Here is a 24,527-nt window from a genome sequence, read left to right on the forward strand (position 1 = left end):
ATTTCACCTAGACAAATTCATAAAATGACTGACAGACAGAGAGCTCAAAAGTCTTCTGATTGACTAAACAATAGCATCCCACAACCAAATTCATTCTTTCTATTAACAGACATTATATCTCTCCTATTTCAGTGAAATCTGTCAGGTAGTACAGACATTTTCTGAACGCTGTTCCATAAATAATTGCTTGCAGCAATTATATGTTGAGCCAGGTTAGAAGGGATATAATGACACATCTGTGAGAGAGTTCAGCTTTTACATTGAAGCATTCATCTGATATCCTCGTAGAGTCACTGATCCTTTGGAAGGTGGTTTAAAAAATCTGCTTCTTTGTTTGATTTCAATGAAGTGACAAATGGTAGATAATAGCTTGGAGTTATAATTACAGAATGACGTGAGTGACTGATATGAGCTGTTAAGGGGAAAGGGAAGACCTGTGTACATAGAAGTGTTTGCTGGTTGGTTGACAAATACAGTAGCTATATCCCGAGACAGAGAGAGCAAGCTGGATTTTCTATTCAATTTTACTGGTTTTATAAATAGATTGCTAATTTGTTGCTTTTGATAGCATTTTATGACCAATTTACCAACACTACTCCAACTATATGTATACAAGGTATGACCTGTCACAAACTGTCATATCGTAAGCAAATCTTATGCTTGATTATGGTTTATATATATATATATATATATACATTGGTGAGTTGCAGCTGATAGATTTCATCTTGTAGAGCAGACAGTGACGTAATATATTGTTGGCTGTATCTTGAACCCACTCTGAGATGCAAAGTGGAGATAAATGAAATTTGATCCAGAGTCCTGATGCAATATCAGTGTGTTTTTGAATGATTTTCCTATATATATATATATATATATATATATATATATATATATATATATATATATATATATATATATATATATATATATAACCATTATAAAATTCTAAGCATAATAACCAGTGCTTTGATGCTGTACTTTGTGTGATTGTTCATATTACTCTTTAGAAGAGCTTTATGAGTTGCCCTAGATAATGTCTTCACAGATAAGACAAATTTTTGTCCACTTTCTCGATAGGATCTCTGTCGCCAGCGCATGGCGGTGCAGACATCAGAGCGAGGAGAGCGATCAGAAGTGTTCCACCCATCACACACGTCACGCATTAACAGCGTGTCCTCACAGTTCAGTGACGGACCGATGCAGAGTCCCTCCGCCCGCAGCAGCACATCCTCCTGGAGTGAAGAGCCCACCCAAACCAACATGGACATCTCCACTGGACACATGATACTGGTAAACAGTTTAATATATGCACGTGAAAACAGGACACAGTCATTTAAGCATTAGACTATTAAACATAAACATATCTTATACTCTTCACACTCTTTGTACAGAGCCTGTGTCATTGCAGTCATAGTCAGGATGAGCATAAATACACTCCAAACATGTGCTTCTCCCTCTGTCTCTTTCCTTTTTTTTCCTTCACCTTTGTCTCACATCAGTCTCATATTTTATATTTGTGGATTTGTTTTGGCTCTGAAAGGAACTGCAGGGCCCCATGGTCTCTGGCTTTTCTGACACAATGGATTGTTTTAATTTCGTCCCAACTTTTGTTTTATTCATCTCAGCACAGCTTCGACAGGAAAGACTGATAGGTGCCTGGTAGCGTTGTGTTCATTACCGAGCAGAGAATCTATCATACATCCAACAGTGGAGCAAAAGACAGCCACTGAGTTGATTGATTTAGCGTATTGTGTTTTGCTGTAATGGATGGCCCTTATTGAGATGAAGGGTTTTTTTTCAGCAGCTAATAAAACTATGTGCGTTGTTTGGCAGAGATGCATTTGCTAAAATGTACACCTACAAAGCTATTGTTCAAACATTCAGAAGTTTGAAAAGTGCTGTGGTAATTATTTAATTGATTCTTTAGCTGGTTTGAATTAATTTGGACCATGTCGTCTACACAGACACTCAGCAAGGACAGTAAAATGCGTGGCAGTTTACTTTCATAGGCTTTAAGATAATTATAGGTGTTCGAGACAATTCGATTTGTAGGTTTTTTAGAAACTATTTATGCACAGTCACACTGCCAATATTATGGTGTATAAATGCGCATTGCATTCTGAACAGTGAAAAAATGCTTAAAAATGCAGTGATCGACTGATATATTGCAGATATTTCGCATTTTTTAATTATCGCCATCAGCCAATACCTTTTTCTTTTTGGCATTAAAGTGAAATGTGTCTTTTATTTTGACAGCGCAATGACTTTTAATTTGACAGAGCAGAGAACACCCATGCCTGAGGACAGACACGCGGGGACTCCCATCCTGAGTCTTTGTTAGTTTCATTAGTAATACATTATTAGACAGAAATGTAAAACAAAGAAAGTAAATAGAATATGAAAAAATGCATTTATATAATTTAAACAAGTCTTTAAATAGCTAATAAAATTTGTATATTTAGTGATTACTTCCTTTTTAGTAATGTTGTTAAATATTTATTTCTTTTGTAAAAAAAAAAAAAACAGAATCAAGAAGTTCCTATTTAAAGTTAAAATCAGTTTATTTTACATACAGGTTCAACGTTCAAATTATTTTTTCAGATTAATTTATTTTCAAATGTATTTTTAATTTAAGAAATATTATGTAAAATAAATACATATTTAACTGCCAGGTGTTATTTACTATCTTTATTTAATTAAATAGTATGATTCTATATCAGCTTTTTATCAGCCATCAGCCACCCTGCTCTCTAAGATATCGTCATCATCCATGAAAAAAATATCCATATTGGTTGATGTGCTACAGAAAATCTCAAAATCACACTCTGACTGCAATACCAGCTAGTGCAATGTATCAGAGGTTACCGCTTGTACACTATCCATCTCTCAATGGGTGCAATCAAAGACGGGTTATGAAATAATAACTATTCTGATAGCGTAATCTCTCAGTATGTCAGGTTGCTATAAGGCATCTTTTTCATCCCTCCTCAGGTAAGACCAAAATAAGAGAATGCATTCTCCACTGCCCAGCTTCATATGGCGCTGCTCAGCATTATAATGGCCCCCTGTTCTGCCGTCATACTTTGACTGACAATCCCACTGCTTTGTTTTTTTGTTTTGTTTTAATATATGCTGTGTATTTGGTTTCCATTTACTAGCATGCTGTACAATGAAGGTCTATTCAATCTATAAAACTGCTTTTTGTCTTACACGGTCTTTACATAGTTTTCATCACATGAAAAGACATTAATACATTTAAATACATTATTACATATATTGTTTCTGTACATAAAATGGGTACATGTTTTTGTATGCATACAATGTGAGTCTCAAGTCATATATTATGACACATCATTGGTTTAAGAGTCTGAGATTTAGCCCAGATATCTGACCTTTTTATTAAATAAAAATTATAGCTGCTGCAAGATCATGAACTAATTCAGAACCTTGGACAGCGCCATAGTTCACTGCTGTTTCTCCACTTCACTGTGTGTTTATTATCCATACGTGAAACATGCACATAGTGAAAGATGATGGGGGAGAGATACACAGGTTTTGTCTGTTTTTTGGGAGGAAGAGCAACACATATTTGGTGTGTGTGTGTGTGTGTGTGTGTGTGTGTGTGTGTGTGTGTGTGTGTGTGTGTGTGTGTGTGTGTGTGTGTGTGTGTGTGTGTGTGTGTGTGTGTGTGTGTGTGTGAAAGCTAGTAATAAACTGCAGTGTTTATTTATTGACATTCCTTAAAGAAGAGATAGACTGTTTTTTTCTGTGTGAAAGGAGAGAAAATGGTTTGCTGTCTGTCAGGGAGAAGTACCTCAGTGACTAAATGGTTGGCTAGTTGCCAAATCCCTCTGTCTCTGATTAAATCATGCATCATCTTGCTAATAGAGGTGGTATTAGAGAAGGCAAATAGAGAGAGTTACTGTTACATATGGTCACAGAAACACACACACATAGGGCAGATGCTCCATCAACCATCTGTAACTTAAGAAAAACTAAGGGGAAAAAATGAAAACCTTTTGTCTAGAAGGTCAGATATACAGTATGTTCGAGAAGAGCAAATTGTCCTCATAACAGCCATATGTGACCACAAACAGTTGGCGTTCATCCGCTCATGGCACTCAGGAACTGGAGAAGTAAACTGATTGCTGGGTAATTTGTTTCTCTTGTGATATGTTGCTTGAAGGATGAGAACATTTTGAGTGCAGTTGCCTCTCATGGTTTATGCTGGTAATATGGTAGTGGTTTTATGGAAATGTGCTTTGCTTTTAGATGCCAATAGAGATCATGACTTAGAATATTGATTGTGTGGGGGATTATTTATTTTATTATTTCCATGTATTTACGCTACTGTTCAAAAGTTTGTGGTCAGTAAGATTTAAAATTATTTGAAAGAATACATTAAAGGATGCATTAAAGGGGTCATGAATTGAGAAATACAATTTTCCTTGATCTTTTGACGTATAAGAGGTCATTTTACAAAAGAAAATTTTCACGCATGTCATGTAGTAGTAAATGGGTCAATGACGTGACATTTTTTTATGTCTATATGGTTTAATTAAATTTAATTGGGTTAAAATTTCTAAATAAAATGGCAAATTACTTGCATACATTCTCTTTTTTGAGGACCAAGTCTAACATTTCATTTTGAGAGAATATTTGGGGGATGATTGCAAAAATGTCTATGTGGTGTAACCATCAAAACTTTGTACCAAATAACTGATCTTGTTTAAAAAATGTGAAATATTCAATAAAACACCATATCAGCTAGTTTGGCATAATATTACATTAGGACCATTTAACAGTAAATAAAAGTAAATGGAACACCATTGTTCTGAATATTATAATTAATTTGGGGAATCATGTGAGTCAAGTCAAATCCCTGAAGTGTCAAGGTGGTGTAACCACCATTCAAGGAGTCCTTTTGTTAATATTGTGTAGTAAGAAGACCTTGTGACATGGAAATTATATCACAGAGACGGACCCCTGTCAGAGTGAAACTAACTTCTGCATGCAAATGTTATTAACTCTCTTTAAAATGTGAGATAATTTGACAATTTTAGGGTATGGTCAGGTATTCTTAAGTATATGTCAAATGGTATGACCCCGGGAATACATTAATAATTCATCATTATTATAGAAATGATTATTAACTTTAAAAATTGCATTTAAATATTACCACCAAGGCCACATGATTGATAATGCCTGTCAAATTTGATTTTAAACTGAAATGTCAAATGGTGTAACCGGTTACACCTATTGACTCCTATTACAAGCCTTTCTGTTAGGGGCCAATTTAGTAAAATATCACTAGTTTATGATGCTGATTAAAAATGTAATATAAACTAACCTACTATTTGGAACTCTTTTCAAGTGTTCAATGTAACCAATGTAACCTCATTGGTTCTTGTGGAAGGTCAAACGTGCTGCGTAACACGAGAACAGACCTCACTGGATTTTGCTGAAGCTCAAAACGTACTGCGTAACACGAGAACAAACCTCATTGGTTCTTGCTGAAGCTCAAACGTGCTGCATAACACGAGAATGAACCTCATTGGTTCTTGCTTAAGCTTAAACGTGCTGTATGACACAAGAATGAACCTCATTGGTTCTTGCTGAAGCTCAAGCGTGTTGCGTAACATGAGAATGAACTTCATTAGTTCTTGCTGAAGCTCAAACGTGCTGCGTAAAATGAGAATGAACCTCATTAGCTCTTTTCAGTTTTGTTTTTTTCAGCATTGACAAAAATAAAACCACTTCTGCTGAACTTGTTGACTGTCATGCTTGATTTTCAGTCACAATTTCTTCAACAAACAATGACCTTTGACTCTAGAAGCAACATGGTCAGGTGGTGTAACTGGTTTTTGTCAATTGAAGTAACCAGTATTTTTCATAAAAATATAATTATATACAGGAAAATGAATGTGGAATAAAATGTAATAATCTAGTTTAGTGTAATAACATGTTTTTTAACAATTTTTCATAATTTGTCAAAGATTTAGAAAACAGAGGTGTTTTCAGCATATGTCCTGCCAAATGTTGCAAAAACACATTAAAAATTACATTTAGAAATTATATTTAAAATTAAAAATTACATTTAAAATGTTATTTTACTCTAATAAAATCTATTTCCGTGTGATATATTAAAATGAAGTATTTATTTCTGTATGTACACTTACATGTTATCTAGGTGGATAAAATGTTTAATATTTCTCATTCTTTGGCAGTTACACCATTTGACACATTCAGGTACATGCAGTCTTAACTTTCATAAAAAATGCAAATGTCATTTTTAATTAAAATCAACATGAATACACTATGTACATTTTAGCGTACCTGATTCATGCTTTTAAAACAAGTTTTTACAAGATTTTCGAATTTCTCATCTTGACAAACCTTATTTGTCACTGACCCAAATATGAGACAGAGGCAGACACAGGATTACTTCACCAACAAAACGATAGTGATGCCTCTGAGGATTACAAGATGTTTTGAAGTGCCAAGTTGTGGAAAAACACATTATTTACATTGCCTTCCTTGTGATCCTAACATTAAGAAAGTGTGGATGAACTTTATATTAACGAAGTTCCAGTCAGCTCACGTCAGTAAGACACCGGCTTTTCAGAGAGACTGAAAATAAAAGATGATGCAGTGCCGACTACATTGGATCCTACAGTAATGTCACAACACACAAGCGTGAGTGTTTTTACCATGTGTCACTATTGCTTTGTCTGATACAGATCGCTTGATATGTATTGAGTATTTATACTGTAGCGCCGCAGTCAAACCGAATACTTGTGATTTGCTGTTCTTTCCTTTGCTTCGGCATTTATGGGCTTAATGTGTTGGATTATCGGATACAGAAGAAAGCACATCGAAAACAACAGGTTACTATCGTAACCCCGGTTCTCTGAAACATCGAGTGGAGAGATCCACCTATGGGAAGGGCATCCATACCTGACCTCTGCAGAAGCATGCAATTGCACCAAGTCTGGCTAGACAGACAGAAGCACGCAGCCAATGCCAGGTAAGGCCCCGCCCCCTTACCTGAGTGCATATAACGCCTGCAAGTGCTGCTATTCTCCAGTAAGTATATTCGCTTCTCGTGCGGCAAGCGGGGCAAAGCTGGTGGATCTCTCCACTCGATGTTTCAGAGAACCGGGGTTACGATAGTAACCTATTGTTCTCTTTCATCATCTCGTGTTCGAGATCCACCTATGGGAGAGACATGGACAGCTCCCCGATTGCCCAATACACTCACAGTGAGGTTCTGTAAGCCAGAGAAGGACGGTCACCCCAGGGAGGCAGTGCCTGACACGTCCCATAATCATGAACCTGCGATCCTAATGCACACACATACCTGCTGTGCACTTGCAGGACATGAAACATGTGGCACACACACAATAACAACCCCAGCAACACATGTGTATATATACACCCAGGAAGAAATGTATATGCATGCTTGGTGACAGGAATGTGCATGGCCTGCCGACTCATTCACCCCCTATTCTTCACTTCCAATAGGGTTGCAGTGAGGGGCTAAGAAGACCCTACCCCTAAAACAGAATGTGCTACCAAGATTCTGGTGACATCCAGCCGGTAATAACGCACAAAGGTATGAGGAGAAGCCCAAATGGCAGCGGAGCAGATGTCCTGCAGTGACACTCCCCTAAACAAAGCCCAAGTGGTGGCTAAGCCCCTCGTGGAATGAGCTCTGATGTCCCCTGGGGGCTGCACTCCCTTAGATTCATATACCAAAGCTATAGCATCCACAAGCCAATGTGAGAGGCGTTGCTTAGATATGGGACTCCCTCTCTGAGGGGGCGCCCATGAAACAAAGAGCTGGTCGCTCTTCCGGAAAGCACTGGTCCTGGTCACATATGTCTGTAAGGCATGGACAGGACACAGAGCATTCAGCCTCTGATCCTCCGTGGAGGAAAAAGGTGGAGGGTGAAAAGCGGACAACTCTAACACCTCCGATGTGAACACAGGGAAGCATTTCGGCATGAAGGCCGTATTAGGCTTAAGGGAAACCTCATCTCCACTAAGAGAGAATTTAGTGCACGAGGAATGAACCGAGAGTGCATGTAACTCACTGACACGTTTAGCTGACGCCAAGGCCAAGAGCAATGCCCTCTTGAAAGACAGCAGTTTCAGAGAAATACTTCCCAGAGGCTCAAAAGGATATTGAGACAGAGCCTCCAACACCATGGAGAGGTCCCACTCAGGAACAGTTCTCCTGACGACTGGCAAAGAGCGACGGGCACCCTTCATAAATCTGTAGATTAGAGGATGCTGCCCGACTGTTGAGCCCTCAAAACCCACATGACAGGCAGAAATCGCAGGCAGGTAGACCTTAATTGTGGAAAAAGACCTCCCTTTTTCCATGAGGCCTTGAAGGAAACACAAAACATCAGGAACTTCGCACTATGATGTGAGATCACGCCCATCACTTACAACCATATAAGGACCGTGTAGAAATGGCCCTGGCATTCTGTATAGTAGCAATCACACGCAGCGAAAGCCCCAGTGCGCTTAGGTTTGTCCTCTCACGGGCCAGGCCCAGAGAGCCACCCTGTCCGGGTGTGGGTGATAAATCTCCCCGTTCGCTTGGGAAAATAGGTCTGTACGGAGGGGGAGGCGCCATGGCTCGGCATATAACAGAGGGATTATCTCCGCCAGCCATGGTGCTTTGGGCCACCTGGGTGCTATCAGAATGAGAGACAGGCCCTGCTCTCTTACCCTGGCCAGTGTGGGAATTATCAGGCACAGGGGAGGAAAAGCATACAGCAGCACTTTGGGCCATGGGTGGGCCAGTGCATCTCCCCCGATGGGCGCGTCCACATCCTTTAGCGAGAAGAACATAGGACAATGGTAGTTTTCGCACGAGGCGAATAGATCTATGGTTGCCTGTCCGAATCTCATCCATAACATGTCCACTATCTGATGGTGAAGGCGCCAATCTCCGTAGATTAGGTTTCCCCTCGATAGAAGGTCTGCGCCTTTGTTCAGAATGCCTGGAACATGTGTCGCGCGTAACAACAGGAAAACGCGTCTGCTCCACACCAAAAGCTTGTAAGCTAGAGCATGGAGTTTCGACGAGCGCACGCCACCCTGACGGTTGATGTAAGCCACTGCCGGGGTATTGTTGCAGCGTACGAGCACATGATGTCCCTGCAAGCGAAGCAGAAAATTATTCAGAGCTTTCCATATGGTCATACGCTCTAAATAATTTATGTGTGCTGAACGTAGTCTGCTCGGCCACAAACCGTTCACCGTTCTGCCCTCCTGGGTGGCACCCCAGCCTGTTAAGGACGCATTTGTTGTCACAACTTTCCGCATCATAACCATCCCCAGAGGGGTTCCCTGTCCGTAAAAGTCTGCACTCTTCCAGTGGTGCAAGGCTGCCGAGCAGGCGCTGTTACAGAGCGGCAAAGATTGTGTATCGGGCTGAAATTTAGTGGCAAATCCCATTTCACGAACGCTCTCATTCTTAGGAGTCCCAGTGGCAAAACCTGGATAGATGAAGCCAGAAGACCCTGCAGTCTGAGACATGTGCGATATTGTACTTTTGCCCCCTCTCTGAACTGGGACAGACAGTTCATTAGAGAGAGAACACACTCTTGAGAGAGACGCGCTCGCATGGAGACTGAGTTCAACTCCAAGCCCAGGAAAATCAAATTTTGACTGGGTGTAAAATTGCTCTTGTTCACATTCACCCTGAACCCGAGAGATGTGATGTGCGCGAGCTCACTGCAGGTGTCCTGCAACATTTCTCCTTCAATTCGGCTATAATGAGCAAATCGTTTATGTATGTCAAAATCCTCAGACCTGACATTCTGGCTTAGCACCCAGCCTCACACACAGACAGAAGACAGCGAGAGCCCGAACGGCAGAACTGTGAATTCGTAACATGTGCCTTGATAGGCGAAACAAAGAAACTTCCTGTGAGGTGGATAAATGCTTATGTGGAAGAAAGCATCTTCAGATCGACCGATGTGAACCAGTCGTTCCGTTTTATGGCGCAGGCGAGCGAGCCATGAGTTAACATTCTGAAATTGTATTTCCTCAGATATTTGTTCAACACACGGAGTTCCAAGATTGAAGAACATTCCTTCTTTGGGACCAGGAAATAACGAGAATAAAATCCCTGATTCATCAGATTGTGGGGCACCACCTGAATCGCTCCCTTGTTTAGAAGGGAAGATAATTCCTCTTTCAGAATTTGCACGGGGCTCTCTTCCATGTTTGAAGAGAGAACGCCATAAAAATGCGGGGTTTTTATTGCAAACTGCAGTCTGTAGCCCTGCATTATTGTACGTGTCACCCACTCGGGAGCCGAAACAGTTTGCCAAGCCAATTCGTGACTCGCGAGTGTTCCCACCCGAACCGGAGCGGCGCTGTGTAGGCCTAGATGGCTCATTTGTGATGCAATGGCGCCACCTTGTGGACAAACAAGGGGCGACATGCAGGGGTTCAAAGAGATTTTCTATCTCTGCAGGGAGATGATTTCTCTCTGTGGAGAGAGATCCTCTCTCCCCAACAAATTGATTTGATTAGTTTGTTTTGATGTGTTTTTGTGTTTTGTGTGTGTTTTGTGTTGGGGGAACAATGGGGTGGGGGAGGGGTTTGTTGCGGGGCCTTTCCTTGCCCTGATGGAAATTTCGCCCTGTGACAGGGTGGTTAGGCAAGCGCTCAGGGGGCACCTGACGTGGGGCCGCCTTCCTAGGAGGGCCTCATCCTCCCTTTTTTTGTCGTCACATCATTGCTGCATCAATGCGATGGCGTGGCCAAAGAGAGCCCGGCCGGGCTCTACTGGAGTGCCGGCAATGCGCCTCTTCTCACTGTCAGGAAGGCCCAACAGGTTAAGCGCGCGCTCTCCCACCACAGAAAGTGCCATAGAGCGCCCGCAGGCTTGGGCGGCCTGACGAGCGTTACGGAGGACGAGGTCATTAACCGTTAGGATCTCCTTCCACAATGGTAGAGAAGGGGTTCCCTTTTCCAACTGTTGCCCTAATTCATCCAAGATCTCCGCCTGGTAAGCGGAGAGGAGGGAAGAGACGTTCAGGGCCCTGAAAGCCAAGGCCGAGGACTTGTAAGCGGCCTGGTGAACGGAGGCAGAAAAACGGTCCATATTGTTGGGCAAGACTGGCTTAGGGGGAGCGAGCAGCCCGCCCTGTGCGGGGTTAAGGTGCCTGCCAATGGACGGCTCGATAGCGGGGGGGGGGGGTCACCCATGCCAAGAGCCGCCATATCCTTCACCTCAAGGCCTGTGAGACCGTGCTTGAGTTCATGTGCTTCGCGCACGCTGGAAGGACGGGGAAGAGTTGTTTCCTCGGACTGGGAGAGGGTCCCAGCACTTTTCCATCGTAAATGTCCCTTTCCTGGTCGGTGGCGCTCTGTGGAGCCGGCCACTCAATGTTGAGGCGAACGGCCGCTCGCTCACACACTTCCAGGAGGATGGGCTGAGGCAAGGCCATGGGGGCGTTGGCCTGGGGAATGCCAGAGGGCGGGATGGCCTCCTCTGAGACCCCAAGAAGGGCTGCGTCATCCTCGTCGCCGGAACCAGCCGGTTTGTCGACGAGCGGGAGGTTGCTCGCGAAGATGTCCTCTTCGGGGAACGCAGGATTGGGCTGGTCAGCCAAATTAAGTGAAGTAGCACCCCAGGAGGCCCCCAGTACTGCATCGTCATCACCGTGTCCCCCATCCGAGTCAGAAAGGCCGAGCTCGGCGCACTGGGTCGCTGCGACTTTAAGACGGGGTCGCAAAAGCTTCTTGGGCAGCATAAGGCACTGACTGCAATTCTCCGGGTTCTCCAAGGCATCTTGAGCGTGTTTGAGGCCCAAGCAGACCACGCAGAAAGAGTGAAGGTCCTTAGCGGTGATCAGTCCGAATGTCAACTGGAGAATAGCAGCGCGCTTGGCTACGCGCTTCTGTCTGTCTAGCCAGACTAGGTGCAATTGGATGCTTCTGCAGAGGTCAGGTACGGATGCCCTTCCCATAGGTGGATCTCGAATACGAGATGATGAAAGAGAACACTGCTTTTGTTTTTGTTTTGATCTGCGAAATCTGCTGTAATCCTGAATAAAAGCTTCAGTGAGTGACATATTCTGTTTTTCATCAGTAAGACAGTAAGACACCACGTTTCATTTTATTTAAAACACGACACTGCAAATTACAATGAATACGTTTTTTACTTTATCAAAAAAGATGAATGATGAGTAGAGAACTATAAGAACGACAGTGCGACAAACTATGTTTCATAATTCCGTTTACACAAAACTGTAAGTCATTCTTCGTCAGTTATTACTATGGGAACTCCATTTACTTAAAATGTATTTGCCACAAACAACCAGGAAGGCATATGTAATATGCATAAATATTTCACATTGTTTGGCAAGAAGTTTTCAAAACAATTCCACATGTGTAACGGAAGGTATGTTGAACATTTTTATTATATGTGAAATAAATGCTGTTTTTGATATTTTATTAAAGGTAGGGTAGGTAGGAATGGTCTAAAAAACTTTTTTTCCAAATTTGTTTAAACTTTATTTATATATCAATACATAATTAAAATGTTAGTACTCTGAAAAAGAAAGTATAAGAATCGAGTGTCTGTAGACCTCTCACGACTGTTTTAAAGACAGCTTATTATTTCCATTCACTCCACCCCCTCCCTTCTGGGCTCCTTCCAAAGCCACGCCCCCAAAACACATGAACGCGTGACTCCGACCGCTGAGCTGAAGACGCATTATTTACCTGAGACGAGCGGAGAGGAAGGAGCACAGTGCATGTAGTGGCATCATGTCAGAATCACATGTAATAAAAAAATCTAACTTTATCATTATGAATATAAACAAATAAGATGTATTTTAGTACTCACTATCAAGCTAGCATATTGATATTGGTAAAGTTTAAAATATATATTTTTTGATTCGCTAACGAGCTAGTTATATCTATAAGGCAAAGCTAAAAACAGGTTGCATTGATACACGTTTTTCCATTACCATCAGTTACACTGTGATGAAGATGAATTTCGTGTAAGATTTATAACATATATGGCGTTCTGCATGTAGGGGTGGGAGATATTGACAAAAATGAATATCTCGATATTTTTTTCCAGTATCTCGATATCGATATTCAGGCGATATTTTTGCCATCCTTCAAAGAAATGTGTGCAAACTGGCAAAGAAGGTCCAGTTGGTCTTTTGACTTGCTGCATTTGACCTATTATTGTAGGCTATAGAAAAAACAATAAAGGAGCTAACTAAACAGAATCTGTGGTAGCCCCTACTTTTTCCACTTACAAAAAAAAAAAACTTAACTAGGCACTTCTTGCAACAGTGATTATTAAATCAAACAACAATATTGTTGATGATCAATTCAAAGTAAAAAAAAAAAAATTTTCAAAACGCTATAAATCCATCCATTTTTTCCCCAAAACGCTATAAATCCATCTTTTTTTTTTTTTTTTAAATGTATGGTTTGTCTTTTTAAAAAAGTCTTTTGTCTTTTATTTTTCGTGTTTGCATTTATGAGGAAAAAACAATATTACGTGACAGTTCTCCATTATGGACGCGAGCGCTCTGAAAGCGGCACTAAGACTTTCAAACTTTCACAGAGACCTCAAAACAGAAAGCACAAAGCCTTTCTTTAAAACGAATTTCGTTTTGTATTAATTGTATCTTAATTTTAATATTTTTTTCATTGACCAATTTCCTGGATTTAATACATAAAAGTAAATATAGGCTATCAATCACAACATAAGGTGCTTGAACTGGAGATTATATCATCATGAACCGAACCGTAGCCCCGCCTCACAGGCCTAAAAAATGTGAAATATATTTACAGAAATCTGGTTCTAAACAAAACCATCCAAAAATAAAATAAAACTATGTAATAAATGTGCATTTCTCCGGTGCGTTCACTAGCCTACTGCAAAGATTGCGAGTCAATAGCCTATCGTCAACTTCATCTTTGCAGCCGACACAGAAATTAATAAACAATTAAAATGTCTTATTGCAATATTTTACATATTCATAATCATTACTTTTGCTGGTTCTTTGAGGCAGCTTTTTAGGTTTAGGGCGTTTTGGAAAAGAGCTCTTCACGTAGGCTACAAACACCGTTTCACCAAGGCACAGTGGCCCTTCAGCACATAAGAACAAAAAGAGAAAAAGCACGGACTTACTAATTACGAAACTTTGATGTGGTTGAACAGGTGAAACAGTCACAAATTCCTTTGCAACTCAAACCTTCTCAGTACGAAGGAAGTTCCTTCCCAGTTATGAAGGAAGAGAACAGCATTAGAGTTTTCAGCGCGTCCTCCTCTGATTGCTGTGTTGTGACTGGAAAAGTGCGTGCAGGAGCACATGCGCAAAACGTAGGTTTGTAAAATGTCCTTTTGTAAAATGACATATGATAAAATAAAAATAATTCATATATCATTTTAAAAACGGTTTTGCGCATGTGCTTCTGCGCGCACTATTTCAAATTTACTATTTATGAATGTGCGTTTTTGACGACACGGGACCATCGGAGGTTGCTTCCGTGGATAGTACTGCCCTACAGTATTAAAAATCACTACATATAATTGTTTATAATGTTATAGTGTGCGTTATTTGTTTTCTCTTTAACTTCTTTCAGCTCTTTTCATGTTTGGGGGGTCAGATTGTACAAATTATGAAATATTCGATATCCCAATTTTGCATATCGTCCAGACAACAATTGGGATATTATCGTCTAAACGATAGGCTATATCTCCCACCTCTATCTGCATGTAAGAGTTTACATGATGAAAACATTGTTTACTCTGATGAGGACTACACTCCAGAGACAAGTACGCATGGTCAGCTCGAGGACAGGTCCGTGGTCGAGGGCTAAGCAGAGGAGGTCGTGCAAGAGGCCGTGGCGTGCAACTAGGGTCCGAGGAAGTAGAGGCCGAGGACGGGGTGGTCGCTGGAAAGCCACGCCGATATTGACACGCGTTTTATTTCTTTGTTTATCCAAAGACTTTTTGTTCATTACCTTTTCTAGTACTGTCTTCCTTTTTTGCCTTTTTTGCCTTCGCTAACTGCATATGCCGGTAATGTGAATTTTGATTGCTCTTTCTCTGCCATTGTTTTGCTATTCCTAGGTTCCGTGCCTCTTGAATTCCTCAAATCAAACGTGCGCATGCAAGTGGGCAGATCCCGTGGCAAAAGGGTGGTTGCCATGGTTGCGAGAGAGAGTGACAGTCGCCTAAGCCAATCCTTTGTTTCGTCCCGAATGGAAATAATGAGCTGTGTTTAATGCAGATTAAACGGTCTAGAGTCACTCGATTTTTATACTCTTTTTTTTCAGAGTACTTACATTTTAATTATGTATTGATATATATAGAAAGTTTAAACAAATTTGGAAAAAAGTGTTTTATAAAATTCCTACCTACCCTACCTTTAATCAAAGAATTCTATCACAAAAATATTGAGGTACAACTGTTTTCAACATTAATAATAATAAGAAATGTTTCTTGAGCGCAAAAGCATATTAGAATGATTTCTGAAAGATCATGTGACTGGAGTAATAGATGCAGAAAATTCAGCTTTGCCATCAAAGGAATAAATTAGACTTTATCTGAAAAGAGAAAACATTTATTTTTATATACCGTTATTTAATAAATATATACTGTTATTGATCATAATATTACATGTTTTTACTGTATTTTTGATCAAATAAATGCAGCCTAGGCAAGCATAAGAGATGTATGTGTGTTATGGACAATCATATTTAAAATGATAATACTTTAAATACTTAAATGATAATACTTTAAAATGATAACAATGGTATTTATGTCCTTAGACTAAAAGGAAAGTGTTCTGACACCTAGACTTTCTTGGGCACTGGCCACATTTTCTCCTCTTTGAGTTAATCTTATTACAGTGGCATTTAATCAAAGTCTTTTCTCCTTCACTAAATCATGAATTCCATATGAACCATAATGTCTTCTATTAAGCGACTTGTCACATGGTTCATCATCTTTTAAAACAAGGTCTCTCTCTCTCTCTCTCACACATACACACACACACACACACATATACACAAGCCCAGTGTTCAGAGTAGTGCAATATGCTATTCAAACAAGAAATAAAATCTATGAGAATGTTTATATAGCCATGATATTGGTATACATAAAGACATTGAAGTTCTATGAAGTTCGTTTAAAAATATATTTTAAATGCCACTTTTGGCATGCAGAAACATTTCCGTTTGTGCCGGAGCCCTGTGAAATTATGGATAGCTGTCTGTGTACGGGGCCAAGAGGATTCTTGACATTAGGTTATGAGTGTGTAATTTGTTTTCACACAATAAACTCATAAACACACATTCACATGCCCACTTGCACAAGGTAAACCCCTTCTTGTTGGTTAACAATGGGAGGCCAGAAATAAGCAGCCAAAAAACAAGACACCAACCGCCAAACAACACTTACGCTCTTACACTCTGGCCAGCACACAGTCCTCTGAGCTCTCTGTCTCTCTCTGTCTCTCTCTCTCTCTCTCTCTCTCTCTCTCTCTCTCTCTCTCTCTCTCTCTCTCTCTCTCTCTCTCTCTCTCTCTCCACTCCCCTTTGTCTCAGTTGAATTCAATTTGGGCTTCTTGGGAAGGCGGCTTAAGCACAGACAATCTTATCAGCATTTGTGCAAGCAGTGAAAAGGAGTGATTGAAGCAGGCTGAAGAGGCACTGGCGTGCCCAGGCCTTTCAGGAGTCTTAATTGCATGTGTGATTGTCAGGACAAGCCCCCTCCCTGCAACCCCCCTTTCTGTACCTCTCTCTCTCTCTCTCTCTCTCTCTCTCTCTCTCTCTCTTCTCCTTTGTGGTGCATGTTTAGGATTACTGTCTACGATTCCCGTGCTGAGCGGTTTTGAGCTCTTGCCTGTCTGAAGGTGGATAGGTGAGTGATTGTATTGTTGGGAAGAAAGAAAGCACAGAAAGCGATAGGTTGGCCTTGGAGGTAAAGCTGGATTATAACAGACGAATGAAAACTTGCTACGGAGATTTTTTACTCGCCGGATTTAGGGGAGGGAAGGAGACTTAATTCAAAAACGTTTACACAGGAAGGCAAATGGGACATGAAACGCATAAGCACAAGAAATATGGTTCATGTTCTTGTTTGCGTTGTACAAACAACAAATGTAACCCTGAATTGAACCGAAATCCTTAGATTTATACGCGCGTCATGTTTTTATATTGTCTGAGCTGGTATATGCTTATTGTTTTTTATTGAGTTATGCATGTTACAGGAAATATTTACCATATCATCATTAGTACCCTGTGAGCAACTTTTACTGTATGTCTGACTATCTCCTGTGTGTCTTGTGCAGTCGTATATGGAGGATCACCTGCAGAAGAAGGATCGTTTGGATAAGGAGTGGGAGGCTCTCTGTAGTTACCAGGCTGAGCCAGCAGCATGTGCAGTGGGTCAGGAGGAACAGAATGTCCAGCGCAACCGCCCACACGGCGTCCTTGTGTGTGAGTGATTCGCAAATTGTATCAGCCTCGAGTGAATGTATATTTGTTTTCTTGTGCACTGTCACAGGCTATTGCGTTCTGTTTTGATCAATTAAGAAAGTCAATGGCCTCTTTTAATCATACCTTTTTTTTGCTTATAAAAACAAGTGCATTCTTTACTGAAGAAATAAGCACCTGGTTAAGACAAATGTGTTATATGTTATAAAGATGTTGATGCTCTAGTAGTTACATCACCACCTGTCTGTCTGTCTTCCTTAATACTGTAGATGATCACTCCAGAGTCATCCTGAAGCCGGAGAATAACCAATCCAGATCTGATTACATCAACGCGAGTCCCATTGTAAGTAGCATATTTTACACATCATCTCCATTATTGGAAGTAAAAACCGTTTTACAGGTAGTTCATGTGACTGAAGCAGAGGCTCTTTTAGCAACACCGTATTAATGCCCATTTGTGTCAATTGCTTGGACTATGCCACGTCCATTTCAACTTTCCTTTGAGGGTTACTGTTATATTTTATTTATTTGCTCATAGATATTTTCCCCCTTTCTCCTCCTCGTCTCTCCTCTGTCAATCAACATTGACAATTCTCAGACTGTTAAATATGCTCGTTTATGTATATATAGAGGCACAGGCGCAGAGAGACTGAGAAAACACAAAGAAAATACTCACTACTCAAGTAGGTTCTATTTCTAGAACAAAATAAACATTTCACTATGACAGACATTATGAGTCAAAAGGAAGTAATCTTGTCTATCAATGTGAGCTTTTTTTGTGTGCATAATATAATACACATACCTCATGAATGCTTTAATACCAAACTCTGTGTGATTTCATCACAATAATAATTTAATAATAATTAAGACACACAAATTTTTGTTTTGGCCCCTTAATCAGTACATATACACATAATGTTAATCAGTATAATACGTGTGCAGCAACATCACACTGAGAAAGTCAAACTGAGTCATTTTTACATGCTGTTATTTTTGGACTCCAACTCGTCAAAAGAAGAAACAAAAGGCACAAGCAAGTCAGCCCTCCCTCCCCGAGGGTTTCACACTGCAGTCGGGGTTGGGTGCACTGATCCACTGGTGCGGAGACAAATGCATGGAGGCGCGGTAATTAAAGCGCAGCAGGGATTTGGCAATGTGCGTTTCAAAAACTGTGATAATTATGTCTGTCAATGTTTGTAGCTTCTTTCTCATTAGCTGCCAGAAAGAAAAAGGCCTCAAAGTAAATCATTCGTGATATTTTTTCACAACCTCCTCACACCAACACCCTCTTCTCCGGTTTTGGTGATTTTTGGGTTTGAGTTATGCTCTGGCACTCAGTTTCTCTCTCTCTTTCAAATATACACACGAAAAACGTACAGATAAAGCTTTTTGGATGATATTATCGCATCTTTCACATAAATGGGCAAAGATTGAATTATTTTTAGTAATATTGAGTAAATTAAAGCAGGAATTAAATTATTCCATCAATCTTGACTCCTAACAATTGAAATTAATCCTGCAAACACTTTTGTCATCTTATGCTCAAATCTTCTACTTCAGCTGATATGTTTCCTGTATAGAGCATCACAAGATGCTGAACTTAGTGATAAACTGATAAAAGTCTCAGGTCTTTTAAATTAGACTCTAAGAGTGGGATCATATCTCTGAGTGTGAAATGACAAATCGACTATAATAACACCCTTTTTAGAGAGCGGGTAGTCAAAAATCAGTTTCATATAGACTGCCGGCATTAGCCAGCTTGTGTATATATAATTGTTCTCCCTTAAATTGCTCTTGCCAACAATTAAGGTTGTGCAAAGCAATTATTTCCATTTTCTGCCATGCTAATAGGTGTGCGTGTCATTCACTGTAACCATGGGGTTTGAATCTGTCTCTCTCTCATGCAGTGGTGTTTGATCTTTTTGTGAAGCTATAGAGAAATTAGTGGAGAAGTACTGAACCATGCAATTACTTTAGCAAAAGTTTTGAAAGGCTTTGTGATCGGCTTTTGTGCTTTAAAGACATACATACTCCCAAATGCACTCACAAAGACAAGCATACATGCTATCAAGCACACACTCACTCACACAGACTGCTGTAGCATTTGATCTGCGTGGAGAAATTCTCATCAAATCAGAGCATTTCGGACATGAAAATGGCCACGTTACTAAGCAGTACTATTCTTTTTAAATTATCTAAACAGGAAGCTTCAAGGTCACACACATACAGATGAAAGAGCAGGAGCAACTTTGGAAGTGTTTGGAGCTTGTGTGTTTTACAGTCTCGTCCATTCTCTAACCGTTCTTTCATTTAATAAGCTCAGGTCTGACACCCCTAACAAGACTGCATATCTTGCCTCCTCACAGCAAACACGCTTTTGTTGCAGCTCAAAATGGGCACATTCCAACCTGATGACAGCTTTGCTTTCATTTTGTAAAGATACATTTCAGGTCAGGAGGATGTTCTCCTGTAATGCATCCAGAAAATAATATATTTCTTAAATATGAGTGTGGACAGGATGTGTTGCAGTCAGTGAATATACATATAGCTATTTTTAATTTAAAAAAATTTTTGCTTCATTTTTCTTTTAGACCTGATAAATGGTGGTTTCCGTTGATGTTCTTTGATGACAGATAGTGGGATGTGGATAAGACCGGATGCTATACTTCAGACAAATTATGGTCATCACAGCTTGTTAGACATGGGTTATTGAATAAGAATTGATCAATTGCATGCCCCATTCTGGCCATTCTCCTGTACAGCATAAATCAGTAATTGCCAATCAGGTTTACGTGTACCCCAGAATATTTGTGCTAATTGGTGAGTTTGTATTGATCAGTATTAAACATTCTTTGTTTTGTTTTCTACTTTAATAATATTAATGATAATGCTTTATAATGAAATTCAGTATAATATGATCATATTAAAAAAATGATTAAAGTTAAATGTTAATGTGCTTCATGTTATAGCCTCCAAATGGATTGGGTTTTATGCCTTCAAAAATCTTCGCTGGATCAATCTAAATACATAAGGTTTCATAAAAAAAAAAAAAAGGGATAGATAGGTAGAAATAGCTCCTTACGGTTATCACTTTTAACAGTGAACACATTCTGGTTTGCGTCAGGGAAGAGGAACCTGGGTCTTACTGATGGGAAAAAGGTTGAGAAACACTGGCATAATTTGACAGTTTGCGAACTTATTAGATTGGTTAAGTTAAAAGAGGTGGACTGACCCTTTGCTGCAGTTTGAAATCTACTTTTGCTTATGGTTTTGCTGCTGATTAGCTGAAGTGCTGGAGAAGATCTTGCCTGTCATTATTTAATTGTGGCTAGTGCATTATAAATGTCATAGTCCATATCCATATCAAGTTTTTTTTTCTCCATCATTAGCCTTTTTTCCATTGGGACAGCTTTCACTCAGACAGGCACACAATTACACGCAGACACCCTCCTCCAGCCACTGAGCTTCTCATCAATAAATGCGTTTGATTAGAGAGATGCCTTGCTTTACTCCCGGAGCCGGCTTTAAAGGTATTAAAGAATGCACATGCTTGGAGAGGACAGACAGGGGAGAGAGAGGAAGAAAAGGTGACTGGAGATGATAGAACGATATAGAAATGGAAGAGAGAGGGGATGTGGAGTAGATAAAAATGAGAACGAGAAAGTGGTCGTGAGAGAGACGACTCTGCTCTCATTAGGGACAGGCCTCTGTGCCTTCTTTTTATTTGATTTGCTTTTCCTTATCTTTTTTTCTCTCTCAAGCTTTTTAACGCCAAACAGAAATTGTGGACATTCTGCTTCTCTTGGCAGGAAGTTTGTTTACCCCTTCCCAAAATATTGGAGGGGATCGAAAAAATGTTCAGAAAGCAAATAAATAAGACAAATGAAACAGTGCAGTAGAGCACCATAGCAACTTCCATCCGTCCAACATGCACATATCACTGTAGAATAGATATCCTATAAATGTCTGTCAACAAGCTGCTAGGTGTATAATTTTCAATGTTATTTGAAAATGACCATTTCATGGATATTCATGGAATATTTACTCTGTCTTTTCAACTTTAAGATGGACCATGACCCCCGAAACCCAGCCTATATCAGCTCTCAAGGTCCTCTTCCCTCCACTGTGGCAGACTTCTGGCAGGTAAGATACTCAGTCTTCTCCACGTCTATTCCATAAGGATAAACACAAGTGCAAGAATGAAAATGTTGGTCTACTCTTTTAGGTTAATGTTTCATGATTTAAAAACACTATTCATCACTATTCAGTGTTCGTTGTTCATTTTTACCGTATTAGACTTGTTCAGGGAAACCCATTAGCATTAATTACTTTTGCTATTTGCTATTGCTATGGGTACATATCGGTAATTAATATCTATCTGTAAAAGCAAAGAACTCAAAATATAATGTGAATATGAACTCTCGAATAAAAAAGGCAAAACTGGGCCTTTTTTTACAATGATAAGGTTAGAAAGAACACTTTCCACCTGTCCACAAAAAGCTACTTTATAAACATCACCATGTTACCTTAATTAAGAGGGTCAAAGGTCTTATAATGTTTAGGATTCCTCACTGGTAGAACTGCACAAAGTGTGTATGTGAGAATTGGGAGATTTTTTCTCCAACACGCATACTTTGAACAAGAAAGTCACTCAGTATTGATTTTAGTGGTTTTATTTGTATATTAGAATTGACATTATTGGCTCCGATGATTTTGAGAAACACCTAGATGCTTTGCTGGCATGTTTTTTAACTCAAACATTTTCCAACTGATCCAATAATCTGCACATAGCAGCAGCTTTGAACATGTTTTCTTTTTGATTCCTCTTTGTGCTTTTCAAAAAAAAAAGTAAGGTTAGATAAGTAGAAGATGTTAAAAACCTGAATCTACATTTTAATAAATTGACTGTGGTAATGTGTTGATGTCACTTGACCCTCTGTAATCACAAAGCTGTTTACTAACAGATGTGGGTGTGCACTAATTGATGTTATTGGTTGTTTGAATTTGTCATTTTGTCAATTACTGGCAGAAAATTAATTATCTAAATTGATTTAATTTCATACAGATGAATTATAGACAGTCAGGCCAGTTCTGAATGCAAAAAAACATTAAAAGTTCCATTTAAATTAAACTGAGTGCATTAATCCCTGTCAATTAATGTGGTAATGTCATTGTCTCAGTATTCCTTCTCATTAATGACAAGGTGATTCATTCCAAACAGAGCCAAGCTTTTAAAGGTTTGCAGAGTCTTAAGTTTTCTCCTTAAGATAGGGCACAAGTTAATAAAAATATTAAACAAATATAGCCTATACATACATACATACATAATAGCCTATACACAGTTTTTCATTAGGCATAGCTTGAGGTTGTACGACTTTCTCTAATTCGTCATTCAAAGAACAATAGAAACAGTGTTAATTAGTGATAAGTATCTATGTTGTTCAAAGTTCTGAAGTCATTCGTTGAAAATCTGTGAGCATACATCCAAGCAAAAAAAAATTATTAAATAGATTAATGTAAAAATATAGTTAAACAAAACTGTACATTACATATTGACGTTTTAGGTCATTTTAGTACCTTTCTGTAGCCATACATTTCCACTGAACCCTTAAAGACAAGCAGTGATGATCCATAATAGTGACCCCTTTAGGTCCACCTTACAACATGTTTTAATATGAATGTTGGAGATTTGTACTGTCCACATGCCAAATGTCAAAAAAAGAAAGTTGTTTTACATTTGCATAATTTTGTTAAAAGTTTGAAAGCAATATCTACTTCTACTCAAATTTGATTCACGCAGTATTCAGTTGTCGCTTTGTGCAATTTCTGTTCAAAACTCTGACCAAGCACAGAGCGCTCAGTTCTGTTCACAGCGGAGGAGTTTTCAGAAACATGTTTGTTGGTTTTATTTGACCTTTTCTGCATATTGCACTGCAAAGCTTAAACTCAACAATATTTTATCACCTGGTCTGGAACATTACAAGCTCCTTCAATGACCTTCTACATTCTGTATTACAGAATCAAGCATTGTGGTCTTTGTATATGAGCTCATCGATCAGAATGACTTAAACTACACAATATGTTTTTTATAATGCTGAATAACATTTATCTTTTAACATCATTTGACCATTAATGTGTACAGTGAAAATACATCTAAACACATTTCTTTATTCCTGTAGGCTAATAGTTGTACCATAAATTCTGTTAGGATGAAACATGTGAAATAAAATTAAAACTCTATTAAATACTACATTCAATGAAAGCTGCTTTGTATTGCCATCATTCTCTCATCATATAATCATTCCATCTCCAGTGTTTTGTGAGATTAAAAATGATAACATATTCATAATGATAACTTTATATTGCTTTTTGAACCACTTTTTCCATGGTGTAATGTCTCTACATTTCTCTGATAATGACTCTGTGGGGACGTGTGGCACACGAGTTTGATTATTTTATGAACAGGATCATTGTATTTTATTGCTCCCATAAAAGTCAGTGTTTTCCCTCATTTTCATAATGGCTGCAGTGGGCCTTTCCGTGATTGAAGGATACAGTAAAAGTGTGATTAGGGGAAATGGAGCAAGGCTGAGGAGGTTCAGAATACAAGGAAAAGGGGAGATTGGGAGATAAAGGGCAAGAGAGGTTGGCTGGAAGACTAAACTAAACCTCAATTACAGTGACGAGTGGGGTTGAGTTATTAAGACCAATTATGTTTAAAGTGAGCTCTGCTGAAACTCTCTGAATCTGATCATACTGTTGAGGAAAAACATTTTTATGTTGAAAATGTATTTATGGCTGTCCATCTCTGTCTACATTGTAATGTTGCTTTTCCACTTTCTGCCATGTTGTGTAGATGGTTTGGGAGAATGGCTGTGTGGTGATTGTCATGCTGACACCTCTTGCTGAAAACGGCATCAAACAGTGTCATCAGTATTGGCCTGATGAAGGGTCGGACCTCTACCACATATATGAGGTAAAGCTTCTGAGGAAATATATTGTTTTATTGTTATTATATATTA

General features: G+C 39.4%; 1 protein-coding gene across 2 annotated transcripts in view; it reads left to right on the top strand.

The window, feature by feature from the left end:
• Positions 1 to 24,527, top strand: part of ptprn2 (protein tyrosine phosphatase receptor type N2) — a 278,997-nt gene that overhangs the window by 243,508 nt on the left and 10,962 nt on the right. For both annotated transcript variants that reach the window (XM_079865630.1, XM_079865631.1), the window contains 5 exons: positions 1,078 to 1,290; positions 17,361 to 17,508; positions 17,775 to 17,848; positions 21,571 to 21,648; positions 24,362 to 24,481. In XM_079865630.1, the coding sequence (XP_079721756.1) occupies positions 1,078 to 1,290; positions 17,361 to 17,508; positions 17,775 to 17,848; positions 21,571 to 21,648; positions 24,362 to 24,481 (633 nt within the window). The remainder of the gene's footprint in view (positions 1 to 1,077; positions 1,291 to 17,360; positions 17,509 to 17,774; positions 17,849 to 21,570; positions 21,649 to 24,361; positions 24,482 to 24,527) is intronic.

This window comes from Squalius cephalus (assembly GCF_949319135.1).
Source record: "Squalius cephalus genome assembly, chromosome: 3".
Lineage (NCBI taxonomy): Eukaryota > Metazoa > Chordata > Actinopteri > Cypriniformes > Leuciscidae > Squalius > Squalius cephalus.